Consider the following 13,208-nt stretch of genomic DNA (forward strand, 5'->3'; position numbering starts at 1 on the left):
ATTATTTGCACTTCATTTGTTCTGTCCCTTAGGACATCTACTTGGCCTCTCCCATGACGATTCCAAATTCTGTGAAGAAAATTTCGGTTCCACAGAAGATAAGCGCTTAATGTCTTCCATCCTAACCAGCATTGATGCATCCAAGCCCTGGTCCAAATGCACCTCAGCCACCATCACTGAATTCCTGGATGATGGCCATGGTATGTATAGTTCCATAGGCTCAGAAACAAAACTTGGAATTATTGCAAGTTGTACTTCATTATGTCCTCGTGATGTTCACCTTAACCTCTAAGACAGTGGTTGCTTAGAAAGTGTCAGAAAAAGGAACAAGGGGACTGTCTGTTGGTGTGTAATGCCAACGTCCTCGGTGGCATTATAGCAATGGTATTTCTGCTTTTGAATTACAAAGTTCAAAGAGAAGCAATGTGGGAGACCACACAGAATGCCTAGCCAGTGCCCTGAAAGCCTGGCTTTTATTCCCTCTTTCACCACTAGCTTACTGTGAGAACATTGGCAGATAATCTTGCTTCCCTGCTATTAATATGACTCTCAGAATTATTTGTTACATCCTTATTATAGGGGTGTGGTTAAAACGTAGGTGACAGTTCTGTCAGATTCTCTTTATGGCGACATAAAACCAAGAATGGAAGCTCTTTAGATTTGCAGTCACTAAAAAGTTTGGTTTCATCCTGACAGCCTGTTTTCCTGAAAGTGGAGTGAAAACTGCAGAACAGGAATAGAAAAATCAATCTGAATGGTGAGAAAACAGTTTAAGAATTTCAAAAGAAAATCCTTGGCTTTATCCCCTAAGTACAGTTCAAGAGCACAGCACATTTTATTAAGTTCTGCAAATCTAGGATTAGTGCTGTAAATTATATAAAAATACTAAGGAAGTCACAGTTTTAGAAATAATAAATTCTGACCCTTAAGTAATCTTTGAAACAAGCTGTTGCTAATTTCCTAGCATTCCTTGTTACCTTAAAATATTAGAAACACAGGAGAAGAGATGAGGTAGAGTTGGAAGAGATCTTCAGAGACCACAGAGTTCAAGTTTCTCATATTACAGAAATGGACATCTTCTCATTCCTTTTTTTTTTCTCTCTTAAAACATGTCTCTTTCTAAAACTGGTGGTTGAAGTGAATGTGACAGAAATTCTTGATCATGATAATTGTTCACAAATTTATCTCATGATGTATGGTTCAAAGTTAGATAAACAGAATCTGCAATAGCTGTTTTTCCTTGTTCCACAAAGTTTATGGCTTGAAATTTTTGTAACTTCATAGTGAGTTGGTCATCTTGAGCTTTGGCTACATAATTACACAACAATTAATAAATTCAGTTCTTTTCAGACAAAAAGAAATTCCACTACACAGTTCTTTGCTATCTTGTAGCCAAAATGTTCATAAACTCATTTTTGCTATGTTAATGGTGAACTGGTAATGCTTTAGTTACTTTCAACTACTTACATTGACTATTCCTGAAAACAATCCACACCCATCTTGCTTTAAAATTTCCCTTAATACAAAATAAATGTTCTTTGTTAGTTGAAATGATGGCCTAATATCTTGATGATTCAGAAACAATATCAAGAACCAATGTATTAGGTTTTTCCTAGACTAATATAAAGTGGTAATTTTTTGTTTAGTTAGCCCAGTTTAAAATGCTGATTAAATGCTGATAGAGTCCTGGAGTGAATGCTTACCTAATTACCTGCCTACCTACATTGATCAAGTCCATATCTAATAACGTTCCTCTTGGGTGGAATCTTAGTTTCCACTCTTAATATTACTTTTACTGTTTTTCTTCAAGTTTCCTAAAAATGGAATAACATTAATATTTCATTTCAAAATCACACATTACTCATTCCAAAAGGTTGAGCTAAACTTTGAATCACTAAATGAACAGATTTAGTTGCTAAGGCAGCAAATACTTATGGCTAAAATTGAACCAACTTTTTCTTTCCCTGTGTAAGTATTAGGTCAGCTAATTACAATGCTGTGCAGAATTTTGTTCCTATTGCCATATTTCTGGAATGATTCATTTATTTCATGTTTGTGGAATTCATGATTTTACTTTCCATGCAGTAAAGACGCTCCCAGTATTGTTTTCATTTTTTAAACATTATTTCTGTATTTAAAAGAATCTACACTCAGATTTTTTTAAATTTTACAACAAATTTTATACATCTTTCTGTGTCAACTCCAAAGGATCTCATGGTAGATAACAGCCAAAACCATACTTTTGCTAGAAATAGGTCTTATTCATTTGCACTGAGGAAATCACATCTGAATTCCCCATTTATATGTTAAATAAATAAATAAATTCAGTTACCAACATTTGTCGGACAGGAAATTCTCATAATATATTCATTCATTCATTCCTTTCATCATGCCTAGACTCTCTCACTTTTGAATGTGTTGGTTAGGCAGTCTTGTGTTTTAACTGCCCCATCCCACCAAAAACTTCAATTTTATCAGTAGCCTATAGTGAGTAAAGAAATTTCAGAATGATGAGGATCTAAGAAAGGCACTGTAGCTGTGACACAGTGGCAAAGTTCAATTACATTCATTTCAAAACAGACGCAGAACTGAAGTTACAATACTCTCTGTAGCACTGTCATTTACACTTGAATTTAAATAATTTAATAACGTTTAGATTGCAGCCAAAAGCTGACTTAAGTCAGTTAAAGCCAAAGTATGACAATAGGAACTAATCAACAGGATTTTCAGATGGTGGCAGTTCTGACATTTCAACTCCAGATCTTAGGAGAGAACCAAGGGGACAGTCAAAGCCCAAGATGATGGAAAAACAAACAAAAAAGCAAACAGAATACATCTTTGTTCGAAGACTAAGCTGATATCATATCATCAAACCTTTTCAATTTACTCGTAGGGAGCTACACACATTTGCAAGCAGAGCCCATTCATTCATATGTAGTAGAAATAGTTCTACTATTTTTCTGTTCTAATTTTCTAGGCCACTAACTATTTGAGCAAAAAAAAAAAAAAAATAGTCATTTGGGTGCATAGGGGATGCCAGACAGGTAAGCTGAGAGAAAGAAGTAAAATCATTTGACAATACGAGAGAAACCAGAAGAGCTGTAAAAAGTAGCCCTGAAACAGTAAAAGCACAGTGGTCTGGCATCACATTCCAGAAGGTCAGAAACCCTCTTACCCCATTATTGTATCCTGCTGAAATCCCTCAAGATTTCAGCAGGATACAATAATTGATACTCAGAAAAGAAGTGATTTTCTGTTATTTAGGAAGGTTAAATTAGGACACTCATATAAAAGGCAGCAAAGCTATTGATGTTTTTAGGTAGATAGTCTCACAAAATTGATACAATTTTTAGGTGGTGCCTAAAGACTACATTACCTAGAGAATCCATTTATGTAATAGCTTATCTGTCTTGTTCCCACCTCCAGCAATGCTGGAGAAATGATGTCTTAGAGTACAATTAAATTTGAATCATTTCATTTGTTTTTAAAATTATTAGCCATAAGTAGCCAGACATGTGTAGCACTCTACCACTGCCAAATTTAAATTTCCTAATATTGAGTGTTTCCCGATTTAGTTCCAACAAGAAATATGCAGCAATTAGGTTATGGTTGAAAAGTCAGTGTGCACATTCTAAAATAACTGGGCCTGCAGACTTGTGATTCAGAAAGGAAGAAGCCATGTCTTATGGAGACTACCTCCTCCAACTCAGCCTGGCCAAGATACTTGCAGACTTCCTGCAGTGTTTATACAAGTTAGCTCTAGGCAAGCTGGCTAGGAGTATGATTCTCAAAAATAAAGGTAAGCACTGGCAGAGAAACTGTTCAGCAAAAACAGTTATTCAATTTCTTTTCTCAAATGTTTAATAACCATGAAGCCAAAAACAATAGCCCTGTCTGCTGGATCCCTCAGTTCACAGTGCCAGGTGATAAGAAGGACCACTGCCTAAGCAGACACAGCTCAAGAACACCCAAGACACAGGCTGCTAAGGAAAATCTAAAGACAGCTTTGAAAAATTCATATTTAAAGAGCTAAGTTTACAGCCACTTACTGAACACAGAACTTTGGAGAGAAAGCGGTATTAGAAAACCAATTCTCTGAATCCTTTGTTAAGTGTAGACAGTGAAGCTAGCAATAAGATCTTAACATTCAGTTTTTAAGGCCCTACTCATAAAATTCAAGGCCCATGATGGTATTCTCTTTATTTTCACAATAAATATGTTCTTTAACATGGTCTGTGAGTAAAATATGTTCTTTAAGTCCACAGTGACCCATATGTTTAAAAAGCTATGCTTCATCCTTTAACACAGAGAATTTTTAATCGAATTTCCTTGGCATCACATCTGCTAAACAGTGTACCACAAACAGATCCCTTGAATTACTTTGGTCAGCAACCACTGTCTGTGCCTTTGTCATTGCCCAAGTTAGTTTATTCGTCACTGAACCCATAATGCATCAGTGACTCTTTTAAATATGCAAATAAAGACCTTAGAAAAGAGTTGCAAGACCAGGGAGATGATGATAAAAGAAGAAACTTTGCAATGTTGTGAGCCTTCTTTGAATGAGTTTCATTAGGTATATTCATTGATTTTTCCTAGGCCAAGGATATTTGGACCAATTGGTTTTCTGTTTTTTTGCCACACCATGCAGCTTGCGGGATCTTAGTTCCCTAACCAGGGATCGAACCCGGCCCCCGGCAGTGGAATCACAGAATCCTAACAACTGGACCACCAGGGGATTCCCTGTTTGGGCCAATTCTTATTTTCAGTGTGTGTGTATTAAAAAGGAAGAGAAGACAGAAATAACTACAGTGCTAGAAACGGGGCGGGGCGGGGGAATGAGAAGAATAAAGAACAACCAACCTTCATCTGATGTTTCATTTATCATTAATATGAAAGACAAACAGTGCTAGAAGTCAGATATAAAAAAACAAAGATTTTTCTGCTCCATTTCCTGGAGGCATGGCATACCTTCCACCACCCCAAGTGTACTTTGTGGCCATGGAGAGACTACCACTTTCTTTCCTTTATTTATCCATCTCAGATCACTGGCTCTTACTTTTTAAATTTTCTACTTTACTTATACCCTAACAGTTAACTTAGCATTTAACTTAACATGGATGGTGAAACCAAATATGTGATGTGCACACATTTTCATTGTCTTTCTTTTAGAAACAATCCATCTATATACGCAGAATGTTAAAACAAAAGGAAGGAAGGAAGGAAAGGAGGGAGGGAGAGAAAAAGGAGGAGAGAAAAGGAAAAAGAACTTGGCAATTTTGTGGAACAGAATAAACAGACAAAATGTCAGCAGCAAAGCCCAGACAGGATTTCAGGCTAAGATAAATTTTAAAATATGTGAAGATATGGTTGAGAATAAAAGTAAAACAGATTAAGAAAAGTCAACAATAGATTGGACACTTTTAGAGGTCAATATAAAAGATTCTAAAAGACTGATCAATTTCCTCTCTCAGCCCTCCCCCAAACTGTACATATTTTTTAGATGAAAAGTGTATATCCGACCCACTATTACTTAAATCTTAAGTATTTCATATCGTGAGATTCGAAATCAGGCTTTATATTGATTTTTTTATGGTTGTCCCTTGGCCCAAGTCTTCCCTTTGGTAGCACTGTCTGTACCTATTTTATTGCCAAAGGACATAATTCAACATATAGATGGAATGGATAGACTGTAGATTTCACTGTTAACAGAAACTAATGCAGCAACAAATCCTAATGTTGAGAGCATTAAAGTAATAAATGAATAGCAAATCTGAATAAATCATTTTATTTTAAGCAAGAAAAGTTAATCTCCAAATGACCTCTAAGGGAAAACCATAGAGCTAAGATATCTCTTTTTTAATAGCCAAGTAAATATGTTATACATTTTTAAAACTTATACTTTGGTATTGAGCTTCATAAAGAGAGGCCGCATCTTGGAGCCTCCTTTGTCATAAGCCGATTCCAAATTGCATTGTACGTTTCTTTTCACACATCATACATCATCAGGGAGGTAGAGGAGGTATCAGTGACCGCATATCCATGGAGAGGTGCTGAGTTATTTCAGCTTGGGAGAAACGAGGTCGACCCATGCCATGTGCACCCACACATGTTAAAGACTTCCCAGCTAATATTTAGTTACCCAGTCTTACAGTCTGTGCTTTTCAGTAAAATTTTAAAAAAAAGAAAAGTTTCTTCAAACAGCACTTTTGGAGAACTGGAAAGCATTCTTGCTGCCTCAGAGATCTGTTGACAGTCTTCTACCATCAGCAATCTGCTATGCATTCCCTGGTTTACACAGGCTCTTTTTTATGTAGCAAGGAAGATAATGCTTTTCCCGGAGTTCCAAAGGGCCTCATCTCACTTTATCTTCTAAACAAAGCTTAGTGAGGTTTTACTATCATTCCTTCCTATTGACTTGCTGTTGATGTTTTTCTTTTAACTTAATGTTTTTCTCCCCAAGTTCTCTTTGGCTGGATACTGATTTTTAATGCTTTTTCTGGCTTGCCTTAAGAAGCTTTACCTCTTCAAACGTTCTGGCTCAGAAGTTAAGTAGGAACTTTGCTCTTTATTCATTTTCATATAATGCCTCCAACACAGATTGACAAATTTCAATTCGCTTTGAAGAAACTTGAGTGTAGTTGTAAAAACATTTGCAGTATACTTAAAATGTGCTGAATATTCCATTTCTCAGTGGAAAGTAGGATTTAAACATGGTTTTCTTTTGTTGAATAAAAAGAATGACTTGAATACATCTGAAATGTTGTTAAATATGTTGGGCATAGTACCAATATGATTGTTTTCTATTTTTCTGGTCCCCCCTTATAGCTCTGTGAGCTAATTTTACCCTTCCAGTGTCACAGTGAGGAGAGAAACATTTCACAGATCTTAAAAATAAATTAGGGAGCAGTTAACTAATTTGGCCAAGAACACTCAGCCATTTAGTGTTTTGCCAGAATTAAACTTTAGACCAACTGTTTCTTCCATTAGCTACCATTTAAAGGATCCCTACACATGCCTGCCCTTTAGCAATAAAATAAGCAATCTATCCACATGCTCAGCAGAGGCAGGATGGGCCTCTGAGCATAAAACCCTAACAGCTATGGGACCTTGGGTAACTGATCCATCTTTATATTCCTCAGTTTCCTTATCTGCAAAATAAAACAATGAAAGAATCTGCTTCATAGTGTTCTCGTAAAGATTGAATAAGCTAATACATTTAAAGAACCCGTGTCCCCTGCATCGGCAGGCAAACTCTAAACCACTGCGCCACCAGGGAAGCCCCAATTATATTTAGTATTGTTAATAATCAGTGTGTAAATCTTAAAATCAAGTAGACAGAAAAACACCAGAACTGATGGGCAATATGTAAGCTCCTGTATGAAGAGAAGAAGTTGAAGGTGTTAACTCACTGGGAAGAGATTTCTTAGGGAAGCTTTTTGGGGAAGGTGAGGCACATTTCAGCTTCTGAATTTGCACTGTCTATGTCAGCTTCTACTGACCTCCCCCGCCCCATCCCTTTATAATCCCCACATCACTACGTACTGAGAGCACCAACTTGTTTGTGACAGACACACTCCAAAGACCCAACAAATACCAACTGCATTCAATAACTGATACAAAGGGGAGAAAAAGGATGCAAAGAGTAAAAAAATGGGCCTAGTCCCAAGTTATCAAAGATGTTTTCTTTTCTCCTCCCACTGCTCCTGATATGTGATGCTTGAAAGCTCTTTATTAAAATTCTTTCAGTCTAAGAGAAAGACTTTATTTCCTTCAGTTTATTGGGAGACCTTTAGGGGCAGATCTGGGTCATTTTTCTGTATCTCTAATATCTAGTATGTTTGCTAGAACATTGTAGGTGCTAAGCAGATGCTGGTTGAGTGCAGGAATGAATGAGGCATCCACTTGTTTATTACTTATGGAATTAATGGAAAGGTGACATGGATGGGGGATGGGGGATGGGTCCCCCCCGATGCAGGGGACACGAGTTCGTGCCCCAGTCCGGGAGGATCCCACATGCCGCGGAGTGGCTGGGCCCGTGAGCCATGGCCGCTGAGCCTGCGCGTCCGGAGCCTGTGCTCCACAGCAGGAGAGGGCACAACAGTGAGAGGCCCACGTACCGCAAAAAAAAAGAATGGGGTAGTTGGAAGTGGAGAAAGGGATATAGAAAGGGTGCAAGGACAAACTCTGTTTCTCAAAGTTGTAAACACCTATTTATTATTATTGTTGTTGTTATTGTTATTATACCCACTATCTTATTTCCTCTAGGTCCAACCCAGTTTCTATTAGTCCCTCAGCACAATGACTATTTTCACAGCTAATTATTATGAAATAATTTTATTTAATCAAACCACTGCACATCATTATGTATACCCCAGAGCACATCATCCATGGGAAATCCTAGTGGGTGCTGGTGAGCTCACAGAGGCACTCAGCCTCGTCCACAGGGAGTCCCCTCCCCCGGGCATCACACTGCAGATCTGTAGATGCATCGTGTTTCAGCACCAGCTGGAGTCTTGCATTTTCAGATCCATAATTTTCAAGGTTTGAAACAGAAACACAGAACAGTGGTCAATCTTGGTTATTCTTTTAGGTAACTGTTTGCTAGACCTGCCACGCAAGCAGATCCTGGGCCCCGAGGAACTCCCGGGACAGACCTACGATGCCAGCCAGCAGTGCAACCTGACCTTCGGGCCCGAGTACTCGGTGTGTCCCGGGATGGACGTGTGCGCCCGCCTCTGGTGCGCCGTGGTGCGCCAGGGCCAGATGGTGTGTCTGACCAAGAAGCTGCCAGCCGTGGAAGGGACACCATGTGGAAAAGGGAGGATCTGCCTGCAGGGCAAGTGTGTGGACAAGACCAAGAAAAAATATTATTCAGTAAGTGATTTTCTTGTCACGCAGGGCCTGGAGACCTAAGGTCTGATGTACCTTCCTGTGACACCTGTGGGGACTGGCCACAGAAGGCTCTATTTCCTAGTTAAAATATTTTTCCTTGAGGGATCTATTTACAGCTCCCTCCTTTACCTGCAAGAGCCATCCCCAGCTGTCAATTACTGGAGAAAATGCAGATCTCAGGTTATATCCTGTAGCAAATAAGTAGACAGCCCAGATTCTGTCTAATTGAGACCCCACGTAGGGCCCCAAATTACCACTTGGGAGTTTACTTTCAAACTGCTCGTAAAGTTATTGGAATACATTTATTTAAATTCGGTAAGGAAATAACAGCAAAGCTGACACATGGTCCTCATGCATACTTGGTGAACTCCAAAATGGTCACGCTTTCCCCCTCATGGCAAGTTAATCTAACTTCAGGAACTATAATAGCCACACCTGCTCCAGGGAGACACCTCCTCCCTCCCTGTGCACCTGGTCCAGCTTCATGTCAGCAACTGACACCTTCACTGTCAAGGTCCAAGCAAAGCATTTGTTCCCTCTCACTCATAACATTTTCAAAGTCCCTAGAAGAGTGTTGCCATAGGCGTGTTGCCTGTGCCTTTCAAGACTAACACACAAGCAAGCATCCTCAGATACCCTGACACAGATACCCTGACACATACAACCAGAGGAAGTTCTTCAGGAATTCCCTCGGCAAAGGCGTTTCTAGTATCTTCCTTTTGGAGTCTCTCAGCTTCCTGCTGCCTGCCGTGTTTCTATAGCAATAAACCTGGGATGTCATAACAGGACTCTTCATTCCCTGTGATGTGGGTGCATGTGATTGGGTGCTCTTCAGTATCTGTCCCATTTCCTCTTTACAGGGTGTAATGAAGCCAAGCCCAGGTCAGATACATTTATGCATGTGACAGAGGGTCTGTCACAGGTGGGACGTGTGATGTCAACAAAGGGACTGCAGAACTTCAGTGCTAAAGAGGGAGAAAAGATGGAAGCATAATCAACCTGGAATCATACAGAATCTTTAGCATCACACAGTTCTTTAAAGATGCAAGATCAGGGTGAACACAAAGTAAACCGTGGTTCGGTGGTTATTAACAGAAATGTGCAGTATCAGAAGATCCAAAGAAGCCACGAGCAACCCTTGCAGTGTGCTCAGTACTTAGGGTGAAGTGTTCAGACCCTCTAGTGCTGAGGGGTGGGGGACAGAAAAGGTGGATTGCCAAGATTTGGAATCACATTGTAATTCCAGAGTGTTCAATACCTGTGACCATGTTAAATTCAGTGAAAATTTAACTGTGATGAAGTGTCCACCGAGCGACTGAATTCAAGTGATTTCCAAATGTACATTCCACTGAGTCATTGAATGCATGTGATTTCCAAATGTACATTTTGAATGTTTTCCTCCCTTCTCAGTTAAAATATCTTCTATTTTCTGTTTTAGACATCGAGCCATGGCAGCTGGGGATCCTGGGGTTCCTGGGGCCAGTGTTCTCGCTCATGTGGGGGAGGAGTACAGTTTGCCTATCGCCACTGCAATAACCCCGCGCCCAGAAACAATGGCCGTTACTGCACAGGGAAGAGGGCCATCTACCGCTCCTGCAGTGTCTTACCCTGCCCAGCCAATGGTACGCTGCTCCCAAGTGTCAGCAACCATCACGTGTCGGGTGTAATTTGTACTCTAGCAGTAATAAATAGAGGAGGCTGGAGAAATAGCCTATTACTCTTGTATTGCACAGTTCCACCAGTATGCAAATCAATAACAAATACATGAGTGATTTTTAAATTATTATTATAAACAACTGAGTGTTCAGGGAGTAGGAAGAAAATAATTGCTGTTTTCAACTCTGTGTTGAAGATAAAAATCCTTCAACACTGGTGTAGAGAGACTCTGGAAAAAAAATATATCATCTATCATCTCCTTAAGTGTATTTAAATGAGCAAGAATATATCTAAGTTTCAGAACAGAGAGAGTAATAATGTGACATGTTTGATTCTTAGGTAAATCTTTTCGTCATGAGCAGTGTGAGGCCAAAAATGGATATCAGTCTGATGCAAAAGGAGTCAAAACATTTGTGGAATGGGTTCCCAAATATGCAGGCATCCTGCCAGGAGATGTGTGCAAACTGACCTGCAGAGCTAAGGGCACTGGCTACTACGTAGTGTTTTCTCCAAAGGTAACTGCATGCAGACGGTCCAGAAACAGTAGGCGTCCATGGTGGAAATTATTTGGTAGAATGGAGCCTGCACATACCAAATGTAAACGTCATTATTTGGGGGGTGGCTAGGTTTTGGAAGGTTTCATTTTCACCTCTGTAATTTCTATATTTTCAAACTTGCTACAATGAATCAAAAGGATTTTGTAAACAGAACAAGTAAATGTTTTAAAAGCTATTTTTGAAAAAGTGTAACTCTCTGTCAAGAAGGTGAATTGCAAACTTAACTTCAAAATAGTATTCCCTAGGTACATTTGTAAAGGGGACTATAAAACAAGAAAGTTTTCTATTTTTCTGTCATCTTTTACTGAAGAATTTCTTTGGTGATTCATGAAGATAGATTCAAGATCATCATCCCTGACCTAGACTTTAAAATGTCTTGCACATTTAAAATGAATCAGTGTCCTTTTAGTTATACACATTTATAATATATGCATGTGAAATTATCCCTTGTTTTTCACAGAAGAGCATTTTCTAACTTATTGAAGTTTCATTTCTCACAAGCAACATTATGCGGCAGTTAAAACAGTTTATCTAATTTGCAAATAGGTACTATATTTAAAACCATCTCTGTAACTGGTCTTCAGATATTTATGACATATTATTGAAAAATAAGTTAATGTCCAAGTTATATAACATTTAAAATGTTTTATCTTTTTATTGAAAAATAATACATTTTCATTTAAAAATATTATAGAGAGATAAAAGCAAAAATATTACCTGGAAATATAATCATTTAGAGAGCTGTTAACCTGTTGAAGAATACCCTACCTCACTTTATACACATATACACCCTCATATACACACACTTATATGAAAGAGTTTTGTATATACACAAATACAAAATATGTATGTTTACACATATGACTATATATGTTACTTATACATACTTATATGCACAAACCACTGAGTCCATATACATGGTATTTTGTAACTAGTTTATTAAATATATGCTAATTCTTTTTTTTCAAAAATATTCAGTCTCTTCCAGTAAGTACTTTTCTCTGACCTTCCCAGACTTCTTTTTTACACAAAATTGTCTCTACTTCAGTGTCTCACAGTTCAACACAATAGGGAATGCTTTCCAACCGTTACAAGGTTGTGACTGTCCAGTGTAGATTTTCAATTTTGTTACAGTAATAACAATTACGCACAAGACAGAAATAGAGTCACAGATATAGAAAACAAACTACCAAGAGGGGAGGGAGGAAGGGATAAATTGGGATTGGGATTGACACATACACACTACTATATATAAAACAGATAACTAACAAGAATTTACAGTATAGCACAGGGAACTATACTCAATATTCTGTAATGACCTATATAGGAAAAGAATCTAAAAAAGAGTGGATATAATGCATATGTATAACTGATTCACTTAACTGCACAGCAGAAACTAGCACAACATTGTAAATCAACTATAAAATTAATTAACAAAATCAATTGTGTAAACAAAAAGGATGTCTGCATTCGTGAGCCTGCTCTTATTCTGCTCTCCACACAAGTGACAGACAGTCCCACACTAAGTGAAAGATTGTTTCTAGCAATAAAAAAGCAAGACTATACCATGGGAACGTGTTACCCACACAGAAATGGAGACTAGGATCTCGAGTCTCCTAACACATTCGGAATTAAGCTCAAGAGATAAAGAAGAGAGAAAGGGCATAACCCCAATCTATCCCAGTTCTTCTTTCTGCCAATATGTCAAGAATTTTTCAGTTGGATACTCCTGGAAACTATGGGTTTTTTTTTTTTTGATTCGTTGTTTAGTTTCCAAAGTACTAGCCATTCCAATCAAACTTAAAACTCCCAAATTAGAACTTGCAATTTTATCAAAGAACCCACCTACGCAGGCCCAAGTATTTCCCACTGCTAACGTGTTTCTCATTATTCAGGTGACCGATGGAACGGAATGCAGGCCATACAGCAATTCCGTCTGCGTCCGGGGAAAGTGCGTGAGGACGGGCTGTGACGGCATCATTGGCTCGAAGCTGCAGTATGACAAGTGCGGAGTGTGTGGAGGAGACAACTCCAGCTGCACAAAGGTGATTGGAACCTTCAATAAAAAAAGGTAACGTGAGAGAACGATTGCCCTTATCTGAT

The 13,208-nt window shown here is 38.6% G+C and overlaps 1 protein-coding gene across 1 annotated transcript in view; it reads left to right on the forward strand.

The window, feature by feature from the left end:
- ADAMTS5 (ADAM metallopeptidase with thrombospondin type 1 motif 5) overlaps window positions 1-13,208 on the forward strand; it is a 47,301-nt gene that overhangs the window by 25,695 nt on the left and 8,398 nt on the right. The window contains exons 3-7 of the mRNA XM_089910359.1: window positions 33-200; window positions 8,591-8,874; window positions 10,331-10,514; window positions 10,888-11,063; window positions 13,001-13,176. Of these exons, the coding sequence (XP_089766485.1) occupies window positions 33-200; window positions 8,591-8,874; window positions 10,331-10,514; window positions 10,888-11,063; window positions 13,001-13,176 (988 nt within the window). The remainder of the gene's footprint in view (window positions 1-32; window positions 201-8,590; window positions 8,875-10,330; window positions 10,515-10,887; window positions 11,064-13,000; window positions 13,177-13,208) is intronic.

This window comes from Delphinapterus leucas, chromosome 4 (assembly GCF_059928025.1).
Source record: "Delphinapterus leucas isolate spDelLeu-1000000601 "Yukka" chromosome 4, BTC_Dleu_Yukka2, whole genome shotgun sequence".
Lineage (NCBI taxonomy): Eukaryota > Metazoa > Chordata > Mammalia > Artiodactyla > Monodontidae > Delphinapterus > Delphinapterus leucas.